This window comes from Lipotes vexillifer, unplaced genomic scaffold (genome assembly GCF_000442215.2).
Source record: "Lipotes vexillifer unplaced genomic scaffold, Lipotes_vexillifer_v1.1 scaffold257, whole genome shotgun sequence".
NCBI lineage: Eukaryota > Metazoa > Chordata > Mammalia > Artiodactyla > Lipotidae > Lipotes > Lipotes vexillifer.
In genome coordinates, this window is record NW_006778935.1 from 1,024,233 (window position 1) to 1,049,160 (window position 24,928).

Consider the following 24,928-nt stretch of genomic DNA (forward strand, 5'->3'; position numbering starts at 1 on the left):
CCCAGCCGCTCCGCGGCATGTGGGATCCTCCCGGACCGGGGCACGAACCCGCGGGACCTGCATCGGCAGGCGGACTCCAACCACTGCGCCACCAGGGAAGCCCTGAAATGGACTTTTAACCTGGTTTTGATTGAGGCACATTGTTCTGTTCTGTAGCATCATGGTAAAAATGTTTGGAACTTGAGTTAATCCTTCCAGATCATAAGTATGGTTGAGTAAAAAGCTACTCTTTCAATTAATCTACATCTGTTAACTTGCTCTAAATCTAGCCAGAACTCCTTGCCACTGAAGAACTATTGTGTTTCACCAATTGGATTTTCAAATTTCTTTGGTTAAAAAAAATTTTTATACTTGTTTGTTCACTTTTAAACAAACAAGTTGTTTGGTTATCAAATGCTTGGAAAATCACACAGATTGTGATTGGGGCTCAGGACAACTGCAACTAGTGACACTAGGAGAAAACAGGAATGGAAAAAGAGCCCCCTCTTGTTTAAGAGGAGGTTAGGAACATAAAACACATGATCATGTTAGTTAGAATAATTGGATAAAGAGGAAGTAAATGTTATAATCGACAGTAAGGTGAAAGACACTGATGAATGGGAAGAGACATGATGCCATATAGTGTATGTTTTGGCCATAAGTGAAAGATTAGCCTTTCTTGGTTTCTAGTTAAAAACTGCTTATCCCACCTAAAAAACACTTGAAGGAGGAACTCTATTCCCCTCGGCAACTTCTGGCAAAGTTTGGCATGCTTTCCTCTTCATAAGAAGATTGCAACTATCTTTAATATTACCTACTACAGTGTCAATTCAATTTCCTTGTCCAACATTGAGTGATGGAACAGTTTATAAATTTCTAGATGTCCTAAAATCACCCGTCTTCTCACCCTTCTGACTGAATGGAACTCACTCAGTTACCTCTTTTATAGGTGCTGCTGGTCATTCATTTCCTTGAGTTGCTCCTCTTTCTATTTTGTTTCTACTTTTGTTAATTTCCCTCATATCTATGTCAGGCATCAAAGGCTACTCCAATACTGATGTGAAGAGGGATTATTTCAAAGCCAGTGCTGTTCTATTTCTGGTCCACATCCAGTAATTATAGGAGCACAGATAACTGCTCTGCTGGCCTGGCCTTTCATTTGCTCAGTTTTGCCATCCCGTGTTTTGGTCTTTCTCCACATGACCTACACTTGATCTTATTGTTTTATTTCACTGTTTATTATTGCTCTTTCTGGTCACGGTCATTTCCCTTTATTAGCCACTGTGTCTTACAATATTAACAGTCATGGTTTCTTATTATATTATTAAAGTCATGGTTCCAAAGCACAAAATTTTTAGGCCTTGAAGAAAACCTCTCAATAAATGCTTTAGTTTGACATGGAACCAACAATCTTCAAGGGCAACCTTCAAATCCAGACACAATAAGATGGTCATTGAAAGCAGCCTCATGGGTGAAAAGCAAAGAGAAATCATTGTGGTACCTATTTACAGTCAAAAACAAAGGCAACAGAATGACTAAAAATTCATAGAAACACTTCAGATCTCTTTCTCAGGGGCCAAAAAAGAAATGGAAAATTGCTATACATATGGTAGGGTGCACACTGTTAATTACCTACCCAACTATTCTCTCTCCTCTGTTTTTTGATAAGAAAACATCAGTTTTGTTCAGGTACCTGGTGATCGTGGAATTGAAGAGAAGGTGAAATCCCTCTACCCTTTTGAGTAAGTCTTAATTACTCTAAGCCAATCATGAAAATTACATTCTTATGCTCATAATTGGTTTAGGAATAGACATGGACACAATTCTAGCCAATGAGGGGAGGTCTATTGAGGAGATTTAGGAAAGTTTTCCTCAAACCTATAATCAGTTACAAGCTGAAGGTTATGGTGCATGGAGCTAAGGCAGACGTCTTGTGACTGTGGGTTTACAGCCTGGGGATGAAAGGCAATAAACTGAGATAACACTGTGGAAATTCTGAAAAATACTCTGATTCTTGATGAGGTTATTGAACCACTAAATTAACTATTCTTCAAGTTTCAATACCTCTGAACTTCCAGTGATGTGACTTACTAAATGATAATATTGCTTAAGCCAGTTTTAATTGGGTTTTCTGTAAAGCTGCTGCTGAATACACCTGACTGATAAATTATCCAACAGTTATTAGTTCTTCTAATGTTTGGATATATCCAATGAAGAAATCTACTACTAAATTTGATTTTAATCATGGTGAGCTAGAGCAGTAACATAAAATCTTTGTAGGGTTATTTATACTGAGATTTATGTAATTTAAACACATGTGTGATTACATTTTATTTATGAGTAAAGTAGCTGACATTTTTGAACAAAAATGAAAACAAAACAAAAATTGTGGGAATAACAATATTTTCTAAGAGAGATGTTTTAGAAATATAAAAATTGGCTAATGAAATATCAACCATAAGCTAAATATACCATACCAGTGTACAAAGTAATGACAAATTGAAATTCAGACAACATGGATTGAAAATGTATATATTTGAATATATCACTCATTATTCTTAAGGTGTTTCTGAAATTTCAGTCAAACCTGGATCTTTGGCTCCAAACCTTTGAGCATTTAAAAAAAATCAATCCTAAATGGAAAATACTGCAAAGTCTAAAATTATGTTAAAATGTATTCTACCTTACTAATGCATAATCAACTTGAGAGTGTGGCTAAGAATATTTAAATTGTATTTATAAAAAAAATTTTAAAATGTGTTTTTTATATAAAAATTAAAAACATAATTTATATAAAAAACATAAAAATGAGCAGCATATCTCAATAATTATTAATTCTTAGATTTTCACTACTGTTTGAGAATCTATATTCCCAAGCCTAAAAACTTTGTGTTAAAAATATTAAATAAACATTCTGCCCAATACATAAGAGCAGAAACAACCACAAAAATATATTTTAAATTAGCCACAAGCAATCTATAAGAAGTATATTGAACAGACTGTACAATGAAACAAAACTAACATTTGATCTTTGCAGAAATGTAATAGCCGTGCCTTTTAGAATAGATATTTTAAACTGCAGATGGAAGAACAGGAAAACGGAAAAGCATGTTTTTCACAACAGAAAAATATTCAGTGATGAATCAAAATGGTTAGAATGATCTAAAACTGAGATTATGCTAACCTGAAAGTATTTGATTTACAGATATTCAGTTGGTTTAAAGTTAATATTCATGGAATGATTGATTTTGACCAAATAAGCATAAGGTAATTTTAAAGTGGAGCCCCAATAAACTATTATTATGGGGGAAAAACATTTGTTTTTTTCTGGTTTATGAAAATATTTTGTTAAATTAAAAACCAGGGTGACTTTGGTACAAGACATCCTCTGCTGGACAGAGTCTGCCATTACAATATTACATCATCTATTTAAAGCTGAAGAAACTTGTCTAATTTCTCTCTTTCCTGGTGGGGAGGTGGTAGTGGTGGTGGTGGGGAGGTGTGCTTTAAAAATATCTATGCCTGAGCTACATCCCAGACCAACTGAAACCAAATCTCAGGATCTGGGTTTCGTGCATTTGCAATTTTTAAATATGACCAGTGATGAGTGCTTACTGAATATTGCTATCAAGATTTTTACCATCATTGAGAAAGTTACATGAGTTTCACATGCAAGAACTGGTCTGAGACTGTGTGAGACATACCTGAACTAGGGAGGTTTTATTCTAATTAAATGGAAAGAAAATGAAATCACTGTGTATTATTATTCCGTTCAGTTTACCTTGGGCTTTTCGTCCAGGATCTGCTGACGTATCTCTTTGTGTTTCTCTACGAGTTTTTCTTGCCGTTTACTTTGTGCCTCTTCTAACTATAAGAAAGTTACAAATAAAGTCATTTTCATCTAAACATTCAAGTGAATGTTTTCAGAAAAAATTAAAACCTTTTCAGATCTATGGCATATATTTATTTCATATCCTGGTCAAGAACTGACCTTATAAGGGTAGGAGACTGCAAGTATTGAAGCTGGGTGATGGGTACACAGAGGGTGGGAGTGAGGTGATCGATGGATTATACCGTTCTCATATTTTTGTTAATGTTTGAAAATGTCCATAATACCAATTTAAAAATTAATGAAAAACCTTTGGAGGTTGCCACCTCTCTACCGTTGGTGACAACTAAAGGTTCTTTTGTGGAAGGTCCCCTTGACATCATGTTTCTGGGTTCCTGACTCTAGAAATGATTCTTAATGTCTATCTTCAGATGAACCTTTCTACATAGAGGTTTGCAATTAAACTTGCAGAAACACTGATTACAGACTGGCTGCTCTGGGACGTAGCTCTGCTGGGTGCTGGTGATAAAGAGTTATAATGAAGCATGGCTTTTCTCTCCATAGGCTCACATGGTATTTATCAAACATTCATACATGGTTTGCAAAAGAGAGAGAGATTCATCGGCATGACATACCCTCTTGATGTACTGCACCACCTCCTGGATGTATGACCGGATCATCTCTGTCTTTTCCCTGAAAGCAAATTTCAAAAACATCATTATATGAACTCATCCATCATCAACAAACATGGGAACCTCAGGCTTCCAGAGGAAAGTTTACAGAACTCTCAACATCCTTACTGCTTCAAGGAAGGTACCAATCTGCCAGCTCTGAACAAAGGTCAGGTTCCACCCAAGGCACAAGCTCTGTTTTCACTAAATGCCAGGAGGGTTGTCTGACAATACCAGAAGTGAAGATTTAGCCTTGCCCATAGGGTGGGTCTTTACTCAGCTTTTACCTACAGGCCCTGTGGGCACCTCAATCCTTTATTGAACTGCTCTTTGAGTTCACTATGAAAAACCTTATAAAAGGGATATTCAAAAAGGTTAATTAGAGGAGAAATTTCACAGATGGGTCTTTGTATGATTGGAAGCTGTTATTCTGCTGTAGAATAATTCCCAGGTAAAAGGTGGGAGAAAGGGGTTTCTTTCTACTTACTCTTCCATCTGGCTTTTGTCTTTGGATTTAGCTTCTGTTATCTTCTCCTGCCTCTTTTTATCCATTTTCTTCTTTAATTCCTTCTTCTCTCTGAAGGCAAAATGGAAGTAAAAGGGAAAAATGGTCAAGCAAATAGCAATTGGTGTTTAATACATTTACATACACAAATCCATTGTAATGAGAATGAAGGCTTACTTCTCACAAATTTCTTTAAGCTTCTTTAACTGATTATTCTGACATTCTTCAGCAACATCTGTCAATTTTTGAATAAGCTGAGGAAAGAAAATGCAAGTTGGCTATTTTACATTATCACAAACAAAGCACCTTTTCCCTTCCTCCCCCTCCACATCAAACAACAGTATCTGAGGTTAGAAAATCTGATGTTTAACAATAGTTAAGGGACTTCCCTCGTGGCGCAGCAGTTAGGAATCCGCCTGCCAGTGCAGGGGACACGGGTTCAAGCCCTAGTCCGGGAAGATCCCACATGCGCGGAGCAACTAAGTCCGTGCACCACAGCTACTGAGCCTGTACTCTGGAGCCCATGAGCCACAACTACTGAAGCCCGCACGCCTAGACCCCATGCTCCACAACAAGAGAAGCCACCGTGATGAGAAGCCCACACACCGCAACGAAGAGTAGCCCCCACTAGCCGTAACTAGAGAAAGCCCGCATGCAGCAATGAAGACCCAATGGAGCCAAAAATAAATAAATTAATTAATTTTAACAAAAAACAATAGTTAAAATCATCAGACATCTTACATAGGCAATAAGGACATAATTTTCAACGATTACATTATCTAGGTTTTAATATGAAATTCTTCTTATGTTTCTAATTAAACAGGATTTCTTAAATTATTGGGTTAGTTACTGCAGCTTGTCTTTGCCAAGTGCAAAGACAATGAACAGTGTGGACCCAGGTACCAATCCCCACTCTATGACTCACTACAACTATGACTTTGCTCATGGAGCCTATATTTTCTGAACCTACATTTTCTTGGTTATAAATGAGATAATCAATGCCTTTATATCTTGGAGGTACTATGAAGCTTAAAATAAAACTGAGTGTGATACAAATGTAAGATGTAATCAACTGTAAATTATAATTCTTGGTTTCCAGCTTTCATTCCTTGCTTAATTGCTTCAAGAATGACATGAGTTACCCATCTTAGAAACTGATGTTTGTGTCCCGTGTGGGTAACTTCCACCCACTTCTCTTTCTTTATTCTACATGAAGAACTTATGGAACCTTCTGCCATTGCTCAGGCAGCAATAGCAACTGGACTCAACCCTTCTTACTGGAGCATCAAATAGATGGTGTGGGCTTCCTATGAAAGGTCCATTCTGTTCCCCAGAGATGGAGATTCTCACATACAGCAGACTGAGTTAACCAGTTATACACACACACACACACACACACACACACACACACACACACACATATAGTAGCTATGACAGTACCAAGGCAATATAATCATAACACTAGCAAACTTTCATTGGTAATTTACACATGCCAGGCATAGTTTGAAGAGTTTTAAATGTATTAACTTATTCAATCCTAAGAATTGTCTTGTGAGGTAAGAGCTATTGTCCTCATTTTACATATGAAGATACTGACGCAGGGGACTCAAGTTCTGGGCTGGAGTACTTGGCAGAGTTGGGTACAAACCCAGATAAATCAGCCTCCGCAGCTTGTGGCCTTCACCACTCTCCCAAGCTGCCTTTTGATGTGATTTTAGAAATTGTTTTAAAAACCTCTTCTTATCTAAGAGAATAAAAGAAATCCAGGGAGAAATTCTCTCACAGAATTACCATAAAGAATCCACATTAACTTGACATTAACATGAAATTTGATGTACTCATCTGTGAAGTGGATTAAATCTGAACAAATATTAACTGGAGCTTGGGCCAGCAGAAAGCCTATTTGAAATCATTGAAAATCATTCAAAAGAGGTTGCCTGATCATGACTGTCACAGTTAAAGAAATCATGAAATACTGCAGTTTAGTAATGCCATTTATCAAACCATCTAGATTTAAAATCCTGCTGTGCAAAGACTCTGACCATTTCCTTGAGGATTCCCGCAGCGCCTCTATTCTAGCTGAGGGGTACACACAGGGCTTTCACCTCCCCAGAGGACCTTTCTTCTCCCCCGTTCAGCCTAAGGTGTTAGGGGGTTATCAGGGGAGCCCCAACCTTGGTGGCAACATCAGAATCCCTTGTGAGCAACTTCTTAAAAATACACATTCCAGGACCTGTTCCTAAGCCTATGGACTCCACATGTCTAGGGGCAGGGCCTGGTAATCAGTGTTTTCAAAATCTCCTCAGATGATGTGGATTCTTTGCCAGATTTAGGGAGTCTCAGTGAGCTTGTCCTCCTTCTATAGCCACTGCTAAGTCTCCCAGCAACACTTCTGAATTCAGTGACATTCATGCTTCTGTTTCCGTGTTCTCATCTCCATCATTCACCCTAGTCCAGAATCGTTTCTTGATTATGGCAGCACCTGTTCACATTTACAGCTTTCTTCCCCACTCCTGCCCTCTTCTTCAGCAACATCAACATCCAGGCAATGAAGCCACTGAGCCACTGAGATCTCCGAGCCCTCTACCCACTTGATTCTGAGTTTTATTTCCATTTGTTTTCAGCCCCCACACAACTGCCAACACCAACTTCCCTCAAGGTTCTGCAAAAGTTTCCTGTCTGCTGCATCCCCTGGCCTTCCTTTTTGCTCCTCCCTTGCACCATCTGCACTTGTTTTTTATTCTTCTCAGAACTAATTCCCACCTCCTTTGCTCCCAGAACACACACCTTTATCTAAACTATTCAAGTTAGCCACAATTCAACAAATATTTATCAGATGCCTACTAAAGACCTGGCATTATTCTAGAAACACTGAGCTGATGAGTTGGCTTTCTAGACCTTGCTACTCAAAATATGGTCCAGGAGCCAGCAGCATTGGCATTACCAGGGAACACAGCAGAAACGCAAATTCTCAGGCCCTAACACAATGGACTAAACAAAAATCTGTGTTTTAACAAAATTCCCAGGAAGTTCATGTGCACTTTAATGGGGAAGATGGAGACAGTTTAGAAGAAGCCCTCTGTTATGCACTGAACGTTTGTGTTCCCCCAAAATAAATATATTGAAATCCCGACCCCCAGTGTAATGGTATTAGGAGGTGGGACCTTTGGGTGATTCGGTCATGAGGGTGGAGCCCTTATGAATGGGATTAGTGCCCATAATTGCAAAAGAAACCACAAGAGCTCCCTCACCCCTTCCACCATGTGAGGACACAGTTAGAAGAAAGCTCTCTATAAACTGGGAAGTGGGCTCTCACCAGACGCCAAATCTACTGGTGCCTTAATTTTGGACTTCTCAGCCTTCGGAACTGTCAGAAATAAATATTCATTGTTTAAGCCACCCAGTCTCTAAGGCACCCTCTCAAATTCTCTCTTTTCTGTCTCAAAAGACCTGCAGAACTTTATGTGCATTGTCTACATTACCCAAGACTCAGCTTCCTCACCTCTGAGTCAGGGATAATGTTTCCTTCCTGGGGTGGTTGTGAAAGCTGGAAGAGAAGACACATGTGCGATTCCTAATAAACCAGGTCATAGGTTCTTAGCTTGGTTTCCTTACCCTTCCTTCCCAGAGGAAGGTTTTCCTTTGCTTTTTGTCCCATCTTCTTCTCCCTGTGGGAGGACCACCATTTCACTTTCTTCTCTCAAACTTTCTTCTGCACTGGATACATTCATTCCCTTTGCCTAAAAACACATCTCTATTTTCTTATCCTCCCAGAACCCTGAACTTTTGTTCCACCTTTGACCTTCCTTTCCTTTCCATCCCTAAAATGGAAGACCAATGGCTGCTACCACAGCTGCAATGCCCCACTGCCACAGTCTTCAACCCCACCATCTCTTCCATTCCAACTACTGGCATTTACCTGATTTTGCTTTAAGATTACAAAAACTTTTTTGCTGCTAAACATGTCTCAGGATGAACTTTTATTATTCTAGAGATTCATAAATTTTCTTAGCTCATTGTATCCTTAGGATCTCAGTAATTTTTTCATGGCACCCCCTAGGCCAAAAGAAATAATAGAACAGTTCCATTTATTTATTAAATGGTTAGGTCCAAATAACTTAATAGTAGTACTTTGCACAGAATCCAACAGATGTTGCTCTATTTCCTTCAAAAACATTAAATATCCCACAGTGCTCCTGTGAGTTCAACGTGGTGCCTCAGAGTGATGTGGCACATGGTTTTGGAATCGTGACTTTAACCTTTGGATAGGATGCCAGCTGCCAACCTATCCTCTCTCATAAGAAGGATAAGAAGCTCTCTCATAAGAAGCTCTCTTTCCTTCATTTACAGAATCTCCAGCAATTCCCACAGTCACTCTTCTCTGATTCTTTTAAGTGCTTCAATTCATTTCTGCATCAACTGCCTTTGACCATCTCTAGCTGAGGATGGCTCACCAGCATCTCAACATCTTTCACAGAACACAAGTCATCGTATTTTCCCATTAAGTATCATCACTCAGGTTAAAAGTGTGCATTACATTTGACTGCGCTCTTGGGTGCTTTCCCCATCTGTTGAGTCCTGGAGAATTGTTCATTTCTTCTGTCACCATGTTATCTCTTGGCTTTGTGTTAACAGCGCTCTGGTGTAGATCCTCATTAACTCCTGTCTGGACTTGGCAAGTATTCTCTCCCTGCCCTCAGTCTCTCCTTAGTCCTCTGCTCCATATCACAAATAGTATTTTTTGCATGTCCCGAGCCTTAACTGGCTCTCTATCCTCAAATACGTTACACTCCAGCTCTAAATTTCCTTTCCTGATTAGCATTCAGCACACTCAATAAACTAGGCAGTATTTTACTCTCAGACTGTCTGGGCACATACCTGTTTCTATACTTTTTCTCATGTTATTTTTCCACCTGGATGATTTTCCCATTTGAATGAGAGACAGCACAGATGTAGGGCATTCCCATGGTTGCAGAAATTCCACTGGACTGTGCTGCTCAACTCCTGATAAGGGAGTAGGCACCAGCCAGTGTGTCCCCTTGTCTATGCCCCTTTCCTTTTTAAACCAGTAACTGGTGATTGCCCTTTGACTGCCCAGATAACTCTACTCCTTAGTCCTTCACTGGCTTTTTCGATATCACTTATACATATTTGCCTTTTTGTATATGTCCATTATTATTGCTCTCGAAAAGAATGCCACTAATGCATTCTTTCTTAATATGGTTTTTTGGACACCAGGCTCTACATAAAATAGGCACTCAAAAATTATTGTGGGGCTTCCCTGATGGCGCAGTGGTTGAGAGTCCACCTGCTGATGCAGGGGACATGGGTTCGTGCCCCAGTTGGAGAAGATGCCACATGATGCGGAGCGGCTGGGCCCGTGAGCCATGGCCGCTGAGCCTGCGCGTCCGGAGCCTGTGCTCTGCAACGGGAGGGGCCACAACGGTGAGAGGCCCACGTACCACACACACACACAAAAATCTGTTAAGTTTAAGAACCACATTGACCCGGACCTTGGTGATGGCTATGGTGCATCATGTCCAAGCCATGGGCTGTCTTATTGAAAATACTTCTTAAACTACATAATTTTGATATTTAACAAGCTAAGTTTTGTTCCTTTAAGAACAAATGCCTTATTGTGAAATCCAGGCATGTGTTTTTTTTTTTTAATGTGGCTTTTGCATGAAACTAATGAAAATAGTGTCTCCATAGAATCCCAAAGGATATGTTTAAAAAAGGACAATATCTCTGTGTTTAATATGACAAATATTCTTCCACTCTACTCAGCTCTCCTTGGTCTCCCCAACTCTCTCATACAACAGACCCCTCCCTATAACATTCTGCCCTTTTCAGCTATTTTCAAAAGACCACTCTTACTATAATTCTGCTCTTACAGCATTTACTGTTTTCATTTAAACTTCCTCTACTTGAAGTCCAGGAGGCAGAGTGATTAATATTATGACTTTGTTAATAATATGACACTATTGTCAGACTCACATTAAACTGGCAATGAGATTACATCTAGGCGTTAATAATTTATCTCATTCTTACCCTAGAAAGAGAGAGTGTGGGGCTCAACTATAGTTTTCTCTACCCAATACTACTTCAGAAAGAACTTCCTTTGCTTTCTGAAAACTGGCTCTGTGCCTAATGTGGTTTCCATGGAGCTGCTGTGTTCTTCACGCCCATCCCTGGGCCAAGGTAACTGGTCCAGGGAGGCATAGATCCAAGTAGGATCAGTCATACCCTGACTGTAGCCACAGGTGATCGGTCTAAGGTTGCAAGCTTGGCCAATCATATCACACTAAAAAGGCTTGCCCCAAGATTTTTCCAACCTGTCATTAGCGAAAGAAGTATAACTTGGAAGGGGATGATGCCTATATTTTCTGACAAGGGGAAGCCTGTGTGCTGCTTTGGACAAAAATAATACTGACATGCAGAGAAAATCAGGAGAGAAAAGGAGAGAGACAGAGACAGACAAACATAGGAAGTGCTGTGAGTGGTTTCTGGTAGGCGTCTCTTATCCCTTCCCTTCTCCAGTGTGGATGGTCAACCCTTCCTTACATGACCTTCCCCTATGTACTTGTCTAGTATATACTATTCTTGTCTAAGTTAGTCCAATATAGGTTTCTGTCACTTGTAACCAAGGGAATCCCGACAAACAAACAAACAAACAAACAAAAGAAACAAAAATAAAAAATTTTACTCCTTAATCCCCAAATAAGTTGAAAGAACCTGTGAGCATTGGGTCCGGGGTTTCTATTTCACGAAGTGTGAAAATCGGACCCAGAAGAGGGATTTTTCACATAATAATTGAAGTGCCTTTTAACTGACCTAAGGGTCTCACTTTGGTGTATTTTTTAGCAGACAGGCTCTACTCAAAGAACCGTTCAATCATATATTAGCCACAAGACTCACTGAAGATAGAAAAGGACCAAAACTTAGTTTAGAATTCCTAGGGGGAAAAAAGTCGAGAGTACATGGTAAACTGAAATGCAGTAAACAACATTTAATTTTAACTTTTAATATGCTTTCTTTTTCTGGCCCAAAGGAATAGACATTTCAATTATTTTTCTTGTTTGTTTACCACTCATGACAACTCTCCTAGTTAAATGTTCCAAACCTTTTATGGAATGAAAAAGGAAAGCTCTGGGGAATATAATTTCATGCTTGTTCTCAGCTCCATGCTGAATTTCACTTGGTTTAGTCATTTGAGGGTGAGGGAATGGTTTCCAAGGAAGAGACTAATTCCTTGACTCTAACTTAAAAGGGATAGAAAAATATGTGGACAGAAATTGTCATGTTCAGAGCCTCTTATAAGGACAATTTGGGAAAATGTGCAAAGAGCCAAGTGTAGAGTGTACATACTTCAGGCAAACTCATCTTCCTTCTCCCTTCACTCATAAGTGGAGAAGACAGCACCTTCTTTGCTGTTAGTCAAAGCATCCACTCTGAGTTTTCACCATAAATTGCTTGTTTTTCTTCTACAAAATATTAATTTATGATACTTCTAAACTAAGAAATGATCTACTGATTAAACGCATTACTGATAATTTAAAAACTAGGTGGATTTTTATACTGGCGTGTTTTCTGTCCATTCAAATTGAAAAATATTTATTCATTCATTCCACCAATATTTACTGAGTACCTGTGATGTGCTGGATACTGTGTATTGATGGGCCAACTGGGAGTTGGCAGAGAAGTCCTGTCCAGGTGGAGCTCATGTTCCCTACCAGCTCACTTCTTTTCTCAGAAGCAGCAGAAAGTCTTGGACTAAAAGACCAACCACCTTGATTCTTTGCTGAGATAGTCTTTCATACCTATGAAATTCATTTCTTTTAAAATTTCCATATCTAAACAGAATTTAGAGCTGCTTATTTGAATCTAAAGGTTTAAGGAATCCTTGAAATTTTCTTTTTACTTGCTGGGCAAAGCAATAAATGAAAGTAAAAATCTGAGCGTGACTCCTAGTCAATGTCAATAAGTTGGCCCAATGAATCTACAGCATTTAAAATTGTTTTTCACTTTTAAAATATGCCAAAGTAAATGTCAGCTTCTTAGCTTTCTGGGAAATATAAATGGGTCAATGTAGCATACTCCCTTGAATGATATTTCTGGTATTCTTTTATAAGGCTATCAACTGGAAATATCTTCAAACTTTAAAAAAAATCAAGAAATTTGGTAAAGGAAGCTCTAGTAAAGGTGTTTTATCATCCAAGATGATGCCTGGGTTTTGCCATCTTAATTCTTGGGCCTTGTTTCCTGACGAGTAAAATATAGCAAAATTTTAAAATTATATTATGTGTGCTTTTAAATTTTTTAAATTGTTTAAAAATTCAATGATGATTTTTAAATGTCCTGAAAATCATAAAAAGTAGATATTTATGGCCATGAAATATTTATTTTAGTGATAACTGGAATTTATTTTTATGATAAAAGAAGTTTCACTTAAAATGATTCATATATAGTTTTAAGTACAAATTTATAACAGGCAAAGAATTACCCCTTTGTAATTATAAAAGTTTAATGAATTTACTCGTAAGAGTTTTTTTAAAAGTTGGTGTAGTATCAAATATGACACAATTATGGATTTTTGATTAAATTAAAAGAAAATGAGAAAACAGTTGTATAGGATCAAGTTAGTTGAGATCATTATATCTGATTAAACCAATTGCAAACAAAAATCCAAACCAGCAAAATTTCAGGATCAGGCTTCATAATTCTGAAAGATATCAAGACCATTTAATTTAGAATAGATGAAATAAATATTGCTTATCACTCAGATGTGGGAAAATAACTATACTGTTCAAACTGGAGGTTTTCAAATAATTAAGAAAGGACACCTGACTAAAAGAGACATGATTTGTCCTGTGGTTTGTAACTGAAATAGTGCAATAAATCAAGGGCTTAATATTTCAATAGTCTGTTTGAAAGCTAGAACCAGAAGAGCTGCCCATGAAGATGAGTAGCACAGCATGTCAGCTTCTTTTTTCCTTAATGCAAAATATATCCTTTCAAGCATCTTGAAACTTACCAGATGGAGTGCAATGAGTCTTGTAATTCCAGAGGGCACAAACTAAATTGTCAGACTTGTGAATTCTATTTTGGAATTTTCCTTTCAGCAGAATTTCTTCTGTTCTTTAAGCTTCTTGAGGTTGATGCAAGTCAAAACTATTATTTTCTTTGCCTTTGGGGATAGGTTTTGTTTACTGACTCTTTTCCCTCAATCTTACCTAAATAGTTATCAATTAACACAAAAAATATACTAAGACATACTGTGTGCACACATAAGTAAAAACAATATTTTTTTATTGCTTTAAACTGAAATCCTTAATTATTATTTTAATAGATCTGAGAGTTGAATCATCTCTGCATTCTATAAACTAAGTTAAACTAGCATTATAGTTAGAGGGAAACTTTACAAGCACTCTTGTACAAATTTTTATTTAGAAACAAGGATACAAACACTCAAAGAGGTGAAATGATTTAGCTAAAGTTACGTAACTAAAAGTGAAAGTCATGTCTCCTCACTTTAAATCCTGTACAAATTGTCCTTTGGTAAAGAATGATGATTATGTTCTAGGCACTGTGTTAAGTTTCCACGGATTATTTTATTGAATCTCACATCCAAACTGTGAGGGCTATGTGTTGCTTTTTGCCAAAAAAAAGGCCTAATTCTCCACCATTCCCTGCATTCACACTCTTTGCAATGTGACTTGTGATTCCTCTAAACAAGAGATAGTCTATTTCCCTATCCCTTGTATCCAGGCAAGTCTTACGACTTGCTTGGAGAAAGAAGTTGTAAGATCTGTTGAGACTTTACGTACTTCTGCTTGTTCTCATTTGGAATCCTTTCCAACTTCCACATGGACAAGCCCAGGCTAGCCTTGCTGGATGATGAGAGATGTGTATCAGTTATCTGCCTGGACCAGTTGACAGTCAGCCAACCTTCAGGAGCAGAGCCTCTAAGTAACTGGCAACTGAACCACAGACACATGAATGAGCCCAGCCAGGACTAGAAGATACATCCAGTTGAGTCAAGCTACACATAGAAACATGAGCTAAGTAAATAGTTGTTGTCTTAAGGCAATAAGTTTTGAGGCGTTTGTTATGCAACAAAGCTAATGGATAAAGATGGGTATACTATTACTAGGTCCATCTGACTTCACAACCTGTGTTCTTAACCACGGTAAGCCCTTGAGGGAAGAGACAACATTTAGGCTTGGTCCACAGGAATCCCCCCACCAGTATGAGGACCACAGTAGGCCTTCAATAACTTTGACTTAAACAATTATATAAGCATATTTTATGCTCTCTAAATTGCCCAACCTCCCAAAAATAATAAACTAAAAGATAGCATAAACTCTGTGGGTCAAAAGAATAAGACAATCCAACAGAAAAGCAGGCAATGAATATAAACATTTTGTAGAAAAAAAGGAATACAAATGGGCAATACACACATGGACATATGCTCATTTTTTTTTAAACATTTTTATTGGAGTATAATTGCTTTACAATGGTGTGTTAGTTTCTGCTTTACAACAAAGTGAATCAGTTATACATATACATATATCCCCATATCTCTTCCCTCTTGTGTCTGTCTCCCTCCCACCCTCCCGATCCCACCCTTCTAGCTGGTCACAAAGCACCGAGCTGATCTCCCTGTGCTACGCCGCTGCTTCCCACTAGCTATCTATTTTACATTTGGTAGTGTTTATATGTCCATACATACACTACAACTCTCTCACTTTGTCCCAGCTTACCCTTCCCCCTCCCCGTGTCCTCAAGTCCATTCTCTAGTAGGTCTGAGTCTTTATTCTCATCTTGCCCTTAGGTTCTTCAAGACCTTTTTTTTTTAGATTCCATATATATGTGTTAGCATACGGTATTTGTTTTTCTCTTTCTGACTTACTTCACTCTGTATGACAGACTCTAGGTCCAACCACCTCAATACAAATAACTCAATTTCATCTCTTTTTATGGCTGAGTAATATTCCATTATATATATGTGCCACATCTTCTTTATCCATTCATCTGTCAATGGACACTTAGGTTGCTTCCATGTCCTGGCTATTGTAAATAGAGCTGCAATGAGCATTGTGGTACATGACTCTTTCTGAATTATGGTTTTCTCAGGGTATATGCCCAGTAGTGGGATTGCTGGGTCATATGGTAGTTCCATTTTTAGTTTTTTAAGGAATCTCCATACTGTTCTCCATAGTGGCTGTATCAATTTACATTCCCACCAACAGTGCAAGAGGGCTCGCTTTCTCCACACCCTCTCTTGTAGATTTTTTGATGATGGCTGTTCTGACCGGTGTGAGATGATATCACATTGTAGTTTTGATTTGCATTTCTCTAATGATTAATGATGTCGAGCATCCTTTCATGTGTTTGTTGGCAATCTGTATATCTTCTTTGGAGAACTGTCTATTCAGGTCTTCTGCCCACATATGCTCATTTTTGATCATGATTACATCAATAGAAATGAAGATAAATATCACTTCTATCTATATATCCATATCTATCTATCTATCTCTAGAACAAATCAATTCTATTAGGGTTACCCAATGATGATTAGGAAAATTAACAAATAAGAACACATTTTGACAAATTGTTTCATTCTTTATTTCATTACTAAAGTCTTGTATTGATTTGTCATTTCTTGTTTGGTAGAGAATGTAAAGTTTTCAGAAAAGCCAAATCATTTATTTCTCAAGAAAGATGGTCCTGCCTTAAAGTCAGAATATTGGAGGAAGACAGATCCCACTACCGTAGAGTTAGTTACTTCCTGACACTCTGCAATTACTCCTGGCACATATACTTCAGCTGAGCGACCACAGAAGTGAGAAAATTCAAGGCTGGCTCTCAGACAGGCTGCAGCAGCAAATGGTGCTAATAGAAATCATCAAAAAGGAAGATGGTGAGCACCCTCAGGCTGTAGCAGGATGTCAAAAACTGCAAATACACATTTATATTTGAACTCAAGATTTCCTAGCCAATTCATGTATTGTAAGAAAAAAAGCGGAGGTGGGGGGCTTTCATTAAAAACAATAATTTGTGCACATTATCTCATTATTCCTCCTTAAAGTTCAACAAAGTGAGGATTATTCTTATCTTCACTGGAAAGATGAGAAAACAGAAATTCTGAGTGGTCACACAGCTACTCTGGGGGAGCAGTGGCCAGAAATGAGGACATTTGACTGCAGAGCCTCACTCATCACCACTCCCATCTGATGGGCCATTCCATTAGTAGCTGGTCAGTATCCACCCAGAGCTTTCACTGTGAAACACAACTTTCATTCCCCAGGATTGGCAGGGAATTGGAGCGCTCAGCTCAACAGGTACTAGTGTTGGTTTGAGGCCCAGGAATGATTGCTGGTGGGACAGGCAGCAGGATGTATAAGAAGAATCCCAACCATTAAGGTCTATGTGAAGGAAAGGAGAAATGAATAGGCTTGGAACACGTGGGAGACAAAATACGAGAAAGAGGAGAAAAGACAGGAAGTAAAGCAAAACAAAACAAGCCTCTGCAGAGGATAAAGAGTATGGTGCTGTGAGAGAGAATGAGGAAATCTTTCCTTGACGCCACTGAAAAGGAGAAGGAAGAGAGAAGACAAAATGGCGGGTCAAACCCTGTGGCAACTGAGAAGCGACCCCATGGATGTCACCACAAAACCTCCTCTCCCTAGGCGGTGGATGTTGAACCTTGAACGTGAGGTTGGGGCTGATTCTGAGAGTGATCGAGAACCCTCAGAGGGACCCCCTAAGAATTTCTATCACTTGCCAAACTCACATTTAAAATTAAGACCTTACCCTAATGGTATGACAAAAGCCAGGGTCAACCTATGGCAGTTGATGAAAAACAGGTAAGTTAGAGCAGATTCCCCAACCATAGAGTTCTTTCCTGGAACAGAGATCCTTCACTGGGCTCCACAGACCCCCAAGATATCTATGAGGAGATTTCAGGGGGTGCAAGAACTTCAGTGGGGTTGGGGAACCTACATCTTTATTTTCACTCACCCTTAACTGAAAGTAACTGTTTCCTTCTATAATGAACACAGGCAGGAAATCACAGGAGTGATTTCCATAGGACCTGTACCTTTGTCACCAAGAGATAACCATCCAGCTTGATGGTCAAGCTATGAAGAGTGGAGAGCACGATGTATTTCCTATTTCAACCAAGAGGAAATTTACACTTATTTTGAAATGCATTTTGAACAGAGATAAGGATCAATGGCTCTAAAACCTGATTTTTCAATGTGAATGTGTAACACGTCACCTGGGACTCCTGTCAAAATGCGAATTGTGATTTAGCAGGTCTGGGGTGGGACCTGAGACTCTGCATGTCTAACAGGCTGACTCTCAGGTGATTTGGGGACCACATTTTGAGTAACTGGGCTGCAGAGCTGCTTGGATGTAGAGTTTTAAAGATGATGGTTCTTATTTAGACAGGTAGAACAAGTCCTTTAAGTCCTTTGAGTCCTTTGAGCTATAGAGTCTATGAAGTTTGGTGTGCATTTAACACCTCCTATGATAACATGAAAAGTTATCTCGAAAATATTCTCTTGGTGTTTATTAATTTCTATGGTTAGGCAAATTGTTCCCACATCTGTGTCTCCATAGCACTTTGCTGATAGATGTCTATGGTTTCATTTATCACATGGTATTAATGACTGTAGTACATGCTCCCTGTGCATGTGCTGACCACGCCTTCCTCATCTTTACCTCCAGTGTCTATCACAGGGTTTGGCAGATATTAAGTTGTAATGCACATTTGGCAGGGAGTTTATTGATGCCATGGTTTCTTTCTCAATCCTTGAACTGTGGGTTCACATTTGCATTTAATTCCCAAAGCAATTTTGGGAGATAAAATATCTTCTGCCTAATTCTCCGCATCACCTAAATACTCCTTTTTACCTGGGGCCTACTTGCTTTTTAATTACACTTCCACTTGTCTAATTTAGCCTAAGAGGCTTGTTGGTAATTCAGAACCACAACCAAAGAGCATGGCACACTTCTAGGTGCCTTTCAGTCAAAAGACTTCCTGGCAGAACAATTTGTAGTTATTACAAATGGGGTTGACAGAAAGTTCTGCCACATGTTAGCTAAAGGCATGTAGTGTAAGTTGTGGATGCCCTGAAATGGCCATAAAGTAAACTCTGTGTGGTTCTAAATCCCAGGTGTTTGGGTCTTAGCCTTCTTAACAAAGGTCCATACAGGTATGTTCAAGGGCACTGGCACTTTATCTAAACCCAAATCCACAATCACAGTGGCGAAGGATGGAGCATTTTGAGTAGGTTGCATATATTTGGCCTGAAAGGGCCAGGCTGGCTTGGATGTATATGTATGTTTTTCTGAAAACGCTTTCAAGCTTTCATCGTGGACACACTCATTCCTTCTTGGGGAAAAGGAGGCAGAGGCACATGTTCTGAGATTGTCACCTCGAGTGGCAGTTCCACCAGCTCTCCTGCTCCAGTGGCCCTTCGGGTGGGATTTTTCCACCTATAACTTCAGCTTGGTCTTCCCCAGTTCCCTGCCAACCTCCTCCTTCAGGGGAAAATCTGTTGCACAGCTTTTCATGCCGCCATCTGGTGGGATTTGATGTGGTGCTCACCCTCACGTATGCCTCCCGGAACTCTGAGATTGTGTAGCTGTTGCCTGATTTCTGAATCTAATTTCTGAAGCTCAAGTCTCCTTCTTCCCAGGAGGCCTTTCTGGGATGTCTGGGCTTCTGTGTTAATTCACACTCTTAATTCTTTTTTCAGGAATGTTCTGTGAGTACTGGTCTTCCCTCTTATTCTGCCATGTCTCTTATGAATTGCCATGTTCCCTTGGGGAATGGATCTTGCCAGAGGTTGGCACTTTGAGGAAATTTCAGATGATTATGGCTGGATTGCCTCGTCTTTGAAGTAACATTGACCCTATTAGTCAACTTCAGTAATCTGCGGGAGAACCCCAGGACTTCTAACCCTCAGGCTGCTATTCCTCTGAACTGTGCTTCTGGATGGTACTTTCCTGGGGCCCCATTCCTCACCATGTACTCTCAGCTCAGCCCCAGAGCCGTCCTTGTGAAAGTTACTTCAGATCACATCACTCCTCTGCTCAGAACCCTCCACTGGCTCCCATTGCGCTCTGAGTGGAACACAGAGGCCATGAGGGGCCTACAAGACCTGAGAGATCTTTCTCTGGCCCCAGAAGTCCCATCTCTCTGACCTAAGACCCCACAGTCCTCCTCAAAACACGGTTCTTCCAACACACAGGCCCATTCCCAGCCCAGAGTCTTTGCGTTTGCTGATCCTTCTCCCTGGGAAAATCTTGCCCCATATGTTTGCATGGGCCCATCCTCCTCCTCCTCACTCAGATGCTGGCTTCTCAGTGAGTACCTCTCTCGTTACTCTATGTAAAATTTCAAACCACGTTCCTCATCCTTCCCCCACACCCACTCCCTAGTTTTCCACTTGGGATTGATTTTTTTTTTTTTCCTAAGCCCTTATTACCAACTGACATATTTTACCAACTTATTGTGTTTATGGCCTCACCTCCACATCTAGAATGTAAGCTCCACAAAGGCTAGGACTATAATTTTTATCCTCTATTATTTAGAAGTATTTGCTGAGTGGCTGTCTATTAAGTATTTGTTGACTAGATGAATGAATGAATCAGGGTTTCTTTCTGAGGTGATGAAAATGTTCTAAAATTGGTGATGGCTGTACATATTTATGAATATACATAAGCTGAACACCATTGAACTGTACACTTTTAAATACATGAATTGCAAGAAATGTGAAATAAAGCTGTTTAAAAAGAGAGAAGCATGGTATCTCAGCCATCCTAATGCAGGAGCTGGCTTGTGTGTGTTCTGTGCTCTGTGTGAGTAGATGTGAGGTCGTCTGAAAACATTGGTGTGAGATCTGAATTAGGAGGCATCTGAACAATGGTTATAAAGTAGGGGCTCTAGAGCCTGAGGACCAAGTTCAAATCCCAACTACTCCATTTTCTGGTTGTGGAAACTTGGGAAAGTCACTACATTTCTCTGTAAGTTTTTAATCTGCAAAATGGGCTGAAAAGAGTACCAAATGCCAGTGTTGTGAGGATTAAATCAGACAATTTCTTCAAATGGTTTAGCACAGCATATGGCCCCATTGGGTGTGTTCAATACACAGTTGCTATTTTAATTTTTATTATTGTTATTATTTTCTGGAGTCCTAGGGATGGGGTACTGAGAAAGGAAGATGGCAGTGGTTGTAGCTCCCAAAGCTATTATCCCCCATTAAAATTCACTTGGATTTTCTCAGGTCTGTCAAGGCAATCCCCGATTTACACTAAACCTGACCTCTGCCCGCATGTTCTTTCACTGCTTGATCTTACTTCAGTAGTTCACAAACAAGGCAGCCCATCAAAAGCATATGCAGCTTTTAAAAATAAGTCCTTGAGCCTCACATTTAGGTATAGAGCAGTGGGTCTCAAAGTGTGGGCCTGGGACCAGAAGCATCAGCATCGCCAGCCCTACACAAGGCCTGCTGAATTGGAAATTCAGTGTAGGGCCCAACAATCTGTGTTTTAACCAGCCCTCCAGGTGATTCTGATGCATGCTCAAGTCGACAGTACCTGACCAAGTGGAATCTGATTTTTGATAAGCTCCTTTTGAGATTTTGACCTGCTCATCTGCATACTGTCATTGGGAACCAGTAGTACAATGACAGCAATACCCTGATCCATCTATTACATAGTCATGACTAAACCATCCACTGTTTGCAACCTATAAGCAGAAACAGCCTCAGAATTCTCTTACATGGACAGGCCTTCAGCAATGAAAGGATCAGGTCATGTAAACACCTTTGAGAACCCATTTCCCCTGGATACACTACTTTAATTTCTGTTAAGCTTACTCACTTGTTTTTGGCACAAGCTTGTTTTCAAGGCTACTTTATTGCTTGATTCATTTAATTTATCTGTCACCAAACATTTATCATGTCCCTACTCTGTGTCAAGCCATCAACAACAATGCAACATATGTTGGTGAAGCCACTATGGGAAACAGTATGGAGGTTCCTCAAAAAAGTAAAAGTAGACTTGCCATATGATCCAGCAATCCCATTCCTGGGCATATATCTGGACAAAACTATAATTCAAAAAAATACAGGTTATGTTCATAGCTGATGGCTATTGGCTATTCACAATAGCCAAGACATGGAAGCAACCTAAATGTCCACTGACAGATGAATGTATAAAGAAGATGTGGTACATATATACAGTAGAATATTACTCAGCCATAAAAAGAATGCAATCACACCATTTACAGCAAAATGGATAGATCTAGAGATTATCATACTAAGTGAAGTAAGTCAGAAAAAGAAAGACAAATACCATATGATATCACTTATATATGTGGAATCTAATATATGACACAGGGACTTCCCTGGTGGTCCAGTGGCTAAGACTTTGCACTCCCAATGCAGGGGGCCTGGGTTTGATCCCTGGTCAGGGAACTAGATCCCACATGCTGCAACTAAGAATTCGCATGCCGCAACTAAGACCTGGCAGAGCCAAGTAAATACATAAATTAAAATATTGAAAAAATAAAAAGTAAATAAACAAACAAAAACAAATAAATAAATAAAATATGACACAAAGGAACCTATCTATGAAACAAAAAACAACTCACAGACATAGAGAACAGACTTGTGGTTGACAAGGGGGGGTGGCGAAGGGGCGGATTGGGAGTTTGGGACTAGCAGATGAAAAGTATTATATAGAGAATGGTTAAACAACGAGGTCCTACTGTATAGCACAGGGAACTATATTCAATATCCTGTGATAAACCATAATTGAAAAGAATTTTAAAAAGAATATATATATGTATATGTATATGTATATATATATATATGTATATATATATATATATATGATTGAATCACTTTTCTGTACAGCAGAAATTAACACAACATTGTAAATCAACTATATTTCAATTAAAAAAACAATGGATTGTCACATTTCCTGGGAAAACATTTTGGAGGACAAAACTGATCATTCATGGAGTTGATGGCATTTCCTTTCATAGGAAGCCTCAGGAATTGGGTAGACAACATTCCATACAGGCCACTTAAATACTGACTTTTTAAAATGTAGGAGAGTGGACTGTACAGTTCTCTTTTTATCACTGCAAAGCTACACTAGTACATAAAAAGTGAACATTTATTTGCAGCATGTTCTTAATTTTCTTAAAGATAAGTGTGTAATTATCTTGTATGATTTCAAAAATCCCAAAAAAATACTATAGCCCAAACATGAGTTAGTGAAAATAAAAATAATAAAACATAGCTTCACTGGAGAACAGAGAGGAACTTGGTAAAGATACTGGAATAGTGGGGCTTGTAAAATATCAGTATGGTGGATACTATTTGGCCCATGCAATTTCCATTTCTAAGAATTGATGATTTTATTGCTTTTTAAAACCGAAGTACTGGGGTTTGATCCTACCTCTAAGTTAAGCACGTGTTAAATCACATGTCACAATATGGATCTGAGAAATGCCTCTTATCTCCCTCTACAACCTGGCATCAAAATAAGATTATTCAGTCAGGAAGCGAAATGAAAGTGCCAGCCAGAACTGCTGCTGTCTCCTGTTATGTTATCCAAGGGCATCAAAATTTTTCTATAGAAAAGAGGGCTCCAGCTATAGAAACAGAAATCACATTTTTCAGGCTTACCAGTTTAATATGTTCTCGCTTCTGGTATTTTTCACTGTAATACTGTTCTTGTCGAAGATTAAGCAGCTGCTGCTGTTGTTTGTCCTTCAAATCTATTAACTTTTGGGTCATTTCGGCATCCAGGGCAGCAAGGTCTTGCTCAATTGTTGATGAACCATGGTCAGGGCTGCTGGGTTCCGATCTGCAGAGACATAGAGCTTGACTCACAAAACGTAGGTCAGAGCAAGGTGGAGGGAGGGCTGCTCACCAGAGTCCCTCCTAGAGACTCTGTTTGGAAATAAATATTTCGATAAACCACTTGAGACAGAGGCTGATACCCCAAGGACAAGCTTAGCAGCAGCAGATCTCCAAACACAGAAAGTAGATGAAATTTGTGCTGCTCTAGAAAGAGGTAGTGGCAGAAAAGGAAAGCCAGGAGGCTGGGGGCCCTCACAGTGGTGGTGGAGAGAATGATAATCCCCCCTTGGGAAAAACAATGTCTAATAAGGAGTTTTTAAGGCTTTTATTTTTTATTTTTTAACGTGGCATGTATAATGTAATTTCCACCTACATTTCTCCTGTACACTCTGCTGCATTGATGATTCTGTAGGGGGAGCTGAAAAGGTGATGAATTTTGCATCTGCGCGATGTAGATTGACAACAGAGAGCATGTACGGACGTCACAGGCCAGCAACACTCCCAGCTGACATGTTCTGTTTCTTGACAGCTTTTAATAGCAAGATTTGTTATTAAAATAAGTTTCTTTGGGGGCTGAACCAACTTCATTGATACCTCCACCCAAAATGGCACTTTGGTTCCAAGAGAAAGGAGGATGAATTGGGTTCATTCTAAAATATTTATCGAGTGCTCACTCTGTGCAGGGGGACTTTCTTTGAGTTATTCATAAAGAATTATATAGCTATTTTGACGTTTAGGACTAATGCTGAAATAAAACAAAGCAATTCTCACTAACATTATTGTGTTAAAACATACGGTGCGATTCCTTCAAATTTTGTGCTCTTACTTCTTGTAGGACAAATAGAATGAGAGACAGTGTTGGAAACGGGGTACCAAGAGCAGGTCTGTTCTTTTCACTTATATGGAAACCGCTGCAGAAAGAACCACCTAAGATACCCAGCACATCAGATTCGGTCTCCGTGTTTTCACTTGTGGCCAAGTGGAACGAGTAGAAGAGGTTTCTTGAATCAGCTGGTGCTAATTCCTCTTACTTTCTCTTTGAATTAGGCCAACA

At 39.2% G+C, this 24,928-nt stretch overlaps 1 protein-coding gene across 2 annotated transcripts in view; it reads right to left on the bottom strand.

The window, feature by feature from the left end:
- The window catches only part of PLCB1 (phospholipase C beta 1), a 686,206-nt gene that overhangs the window by 71,051 nt on the left and 590,227 nt on the right, over positions 1-24,928 (bottom strand). For both annotated transcript variants that reach the window (XM_007452039.1, XM_007452040.1), the window contains exons 27-31: positions 23,698-23,878; positions 5,162-5,238; positions 4,967-5,056; positions 4,444-4,501; positions 3,761-3,847 (exon numbers count right to left, since the gene is read on the bottom strand). In XM_007452039.1, the coding sequence (XP_007452101.1) occupies positions 3,761-3,847; positions 4,444-4,501; positions 4,967-5,056; positions 5,162-5,238; positions 23,698-23,878 (493 nt within the window). The remainder of the gene's footprint in view (positions 1-3,760; positions 3,848-4,443; positions 4,502-4,966; positions 5,057-5,161; positions 5,239-23,697; positions 23,879-24,928) is intronic.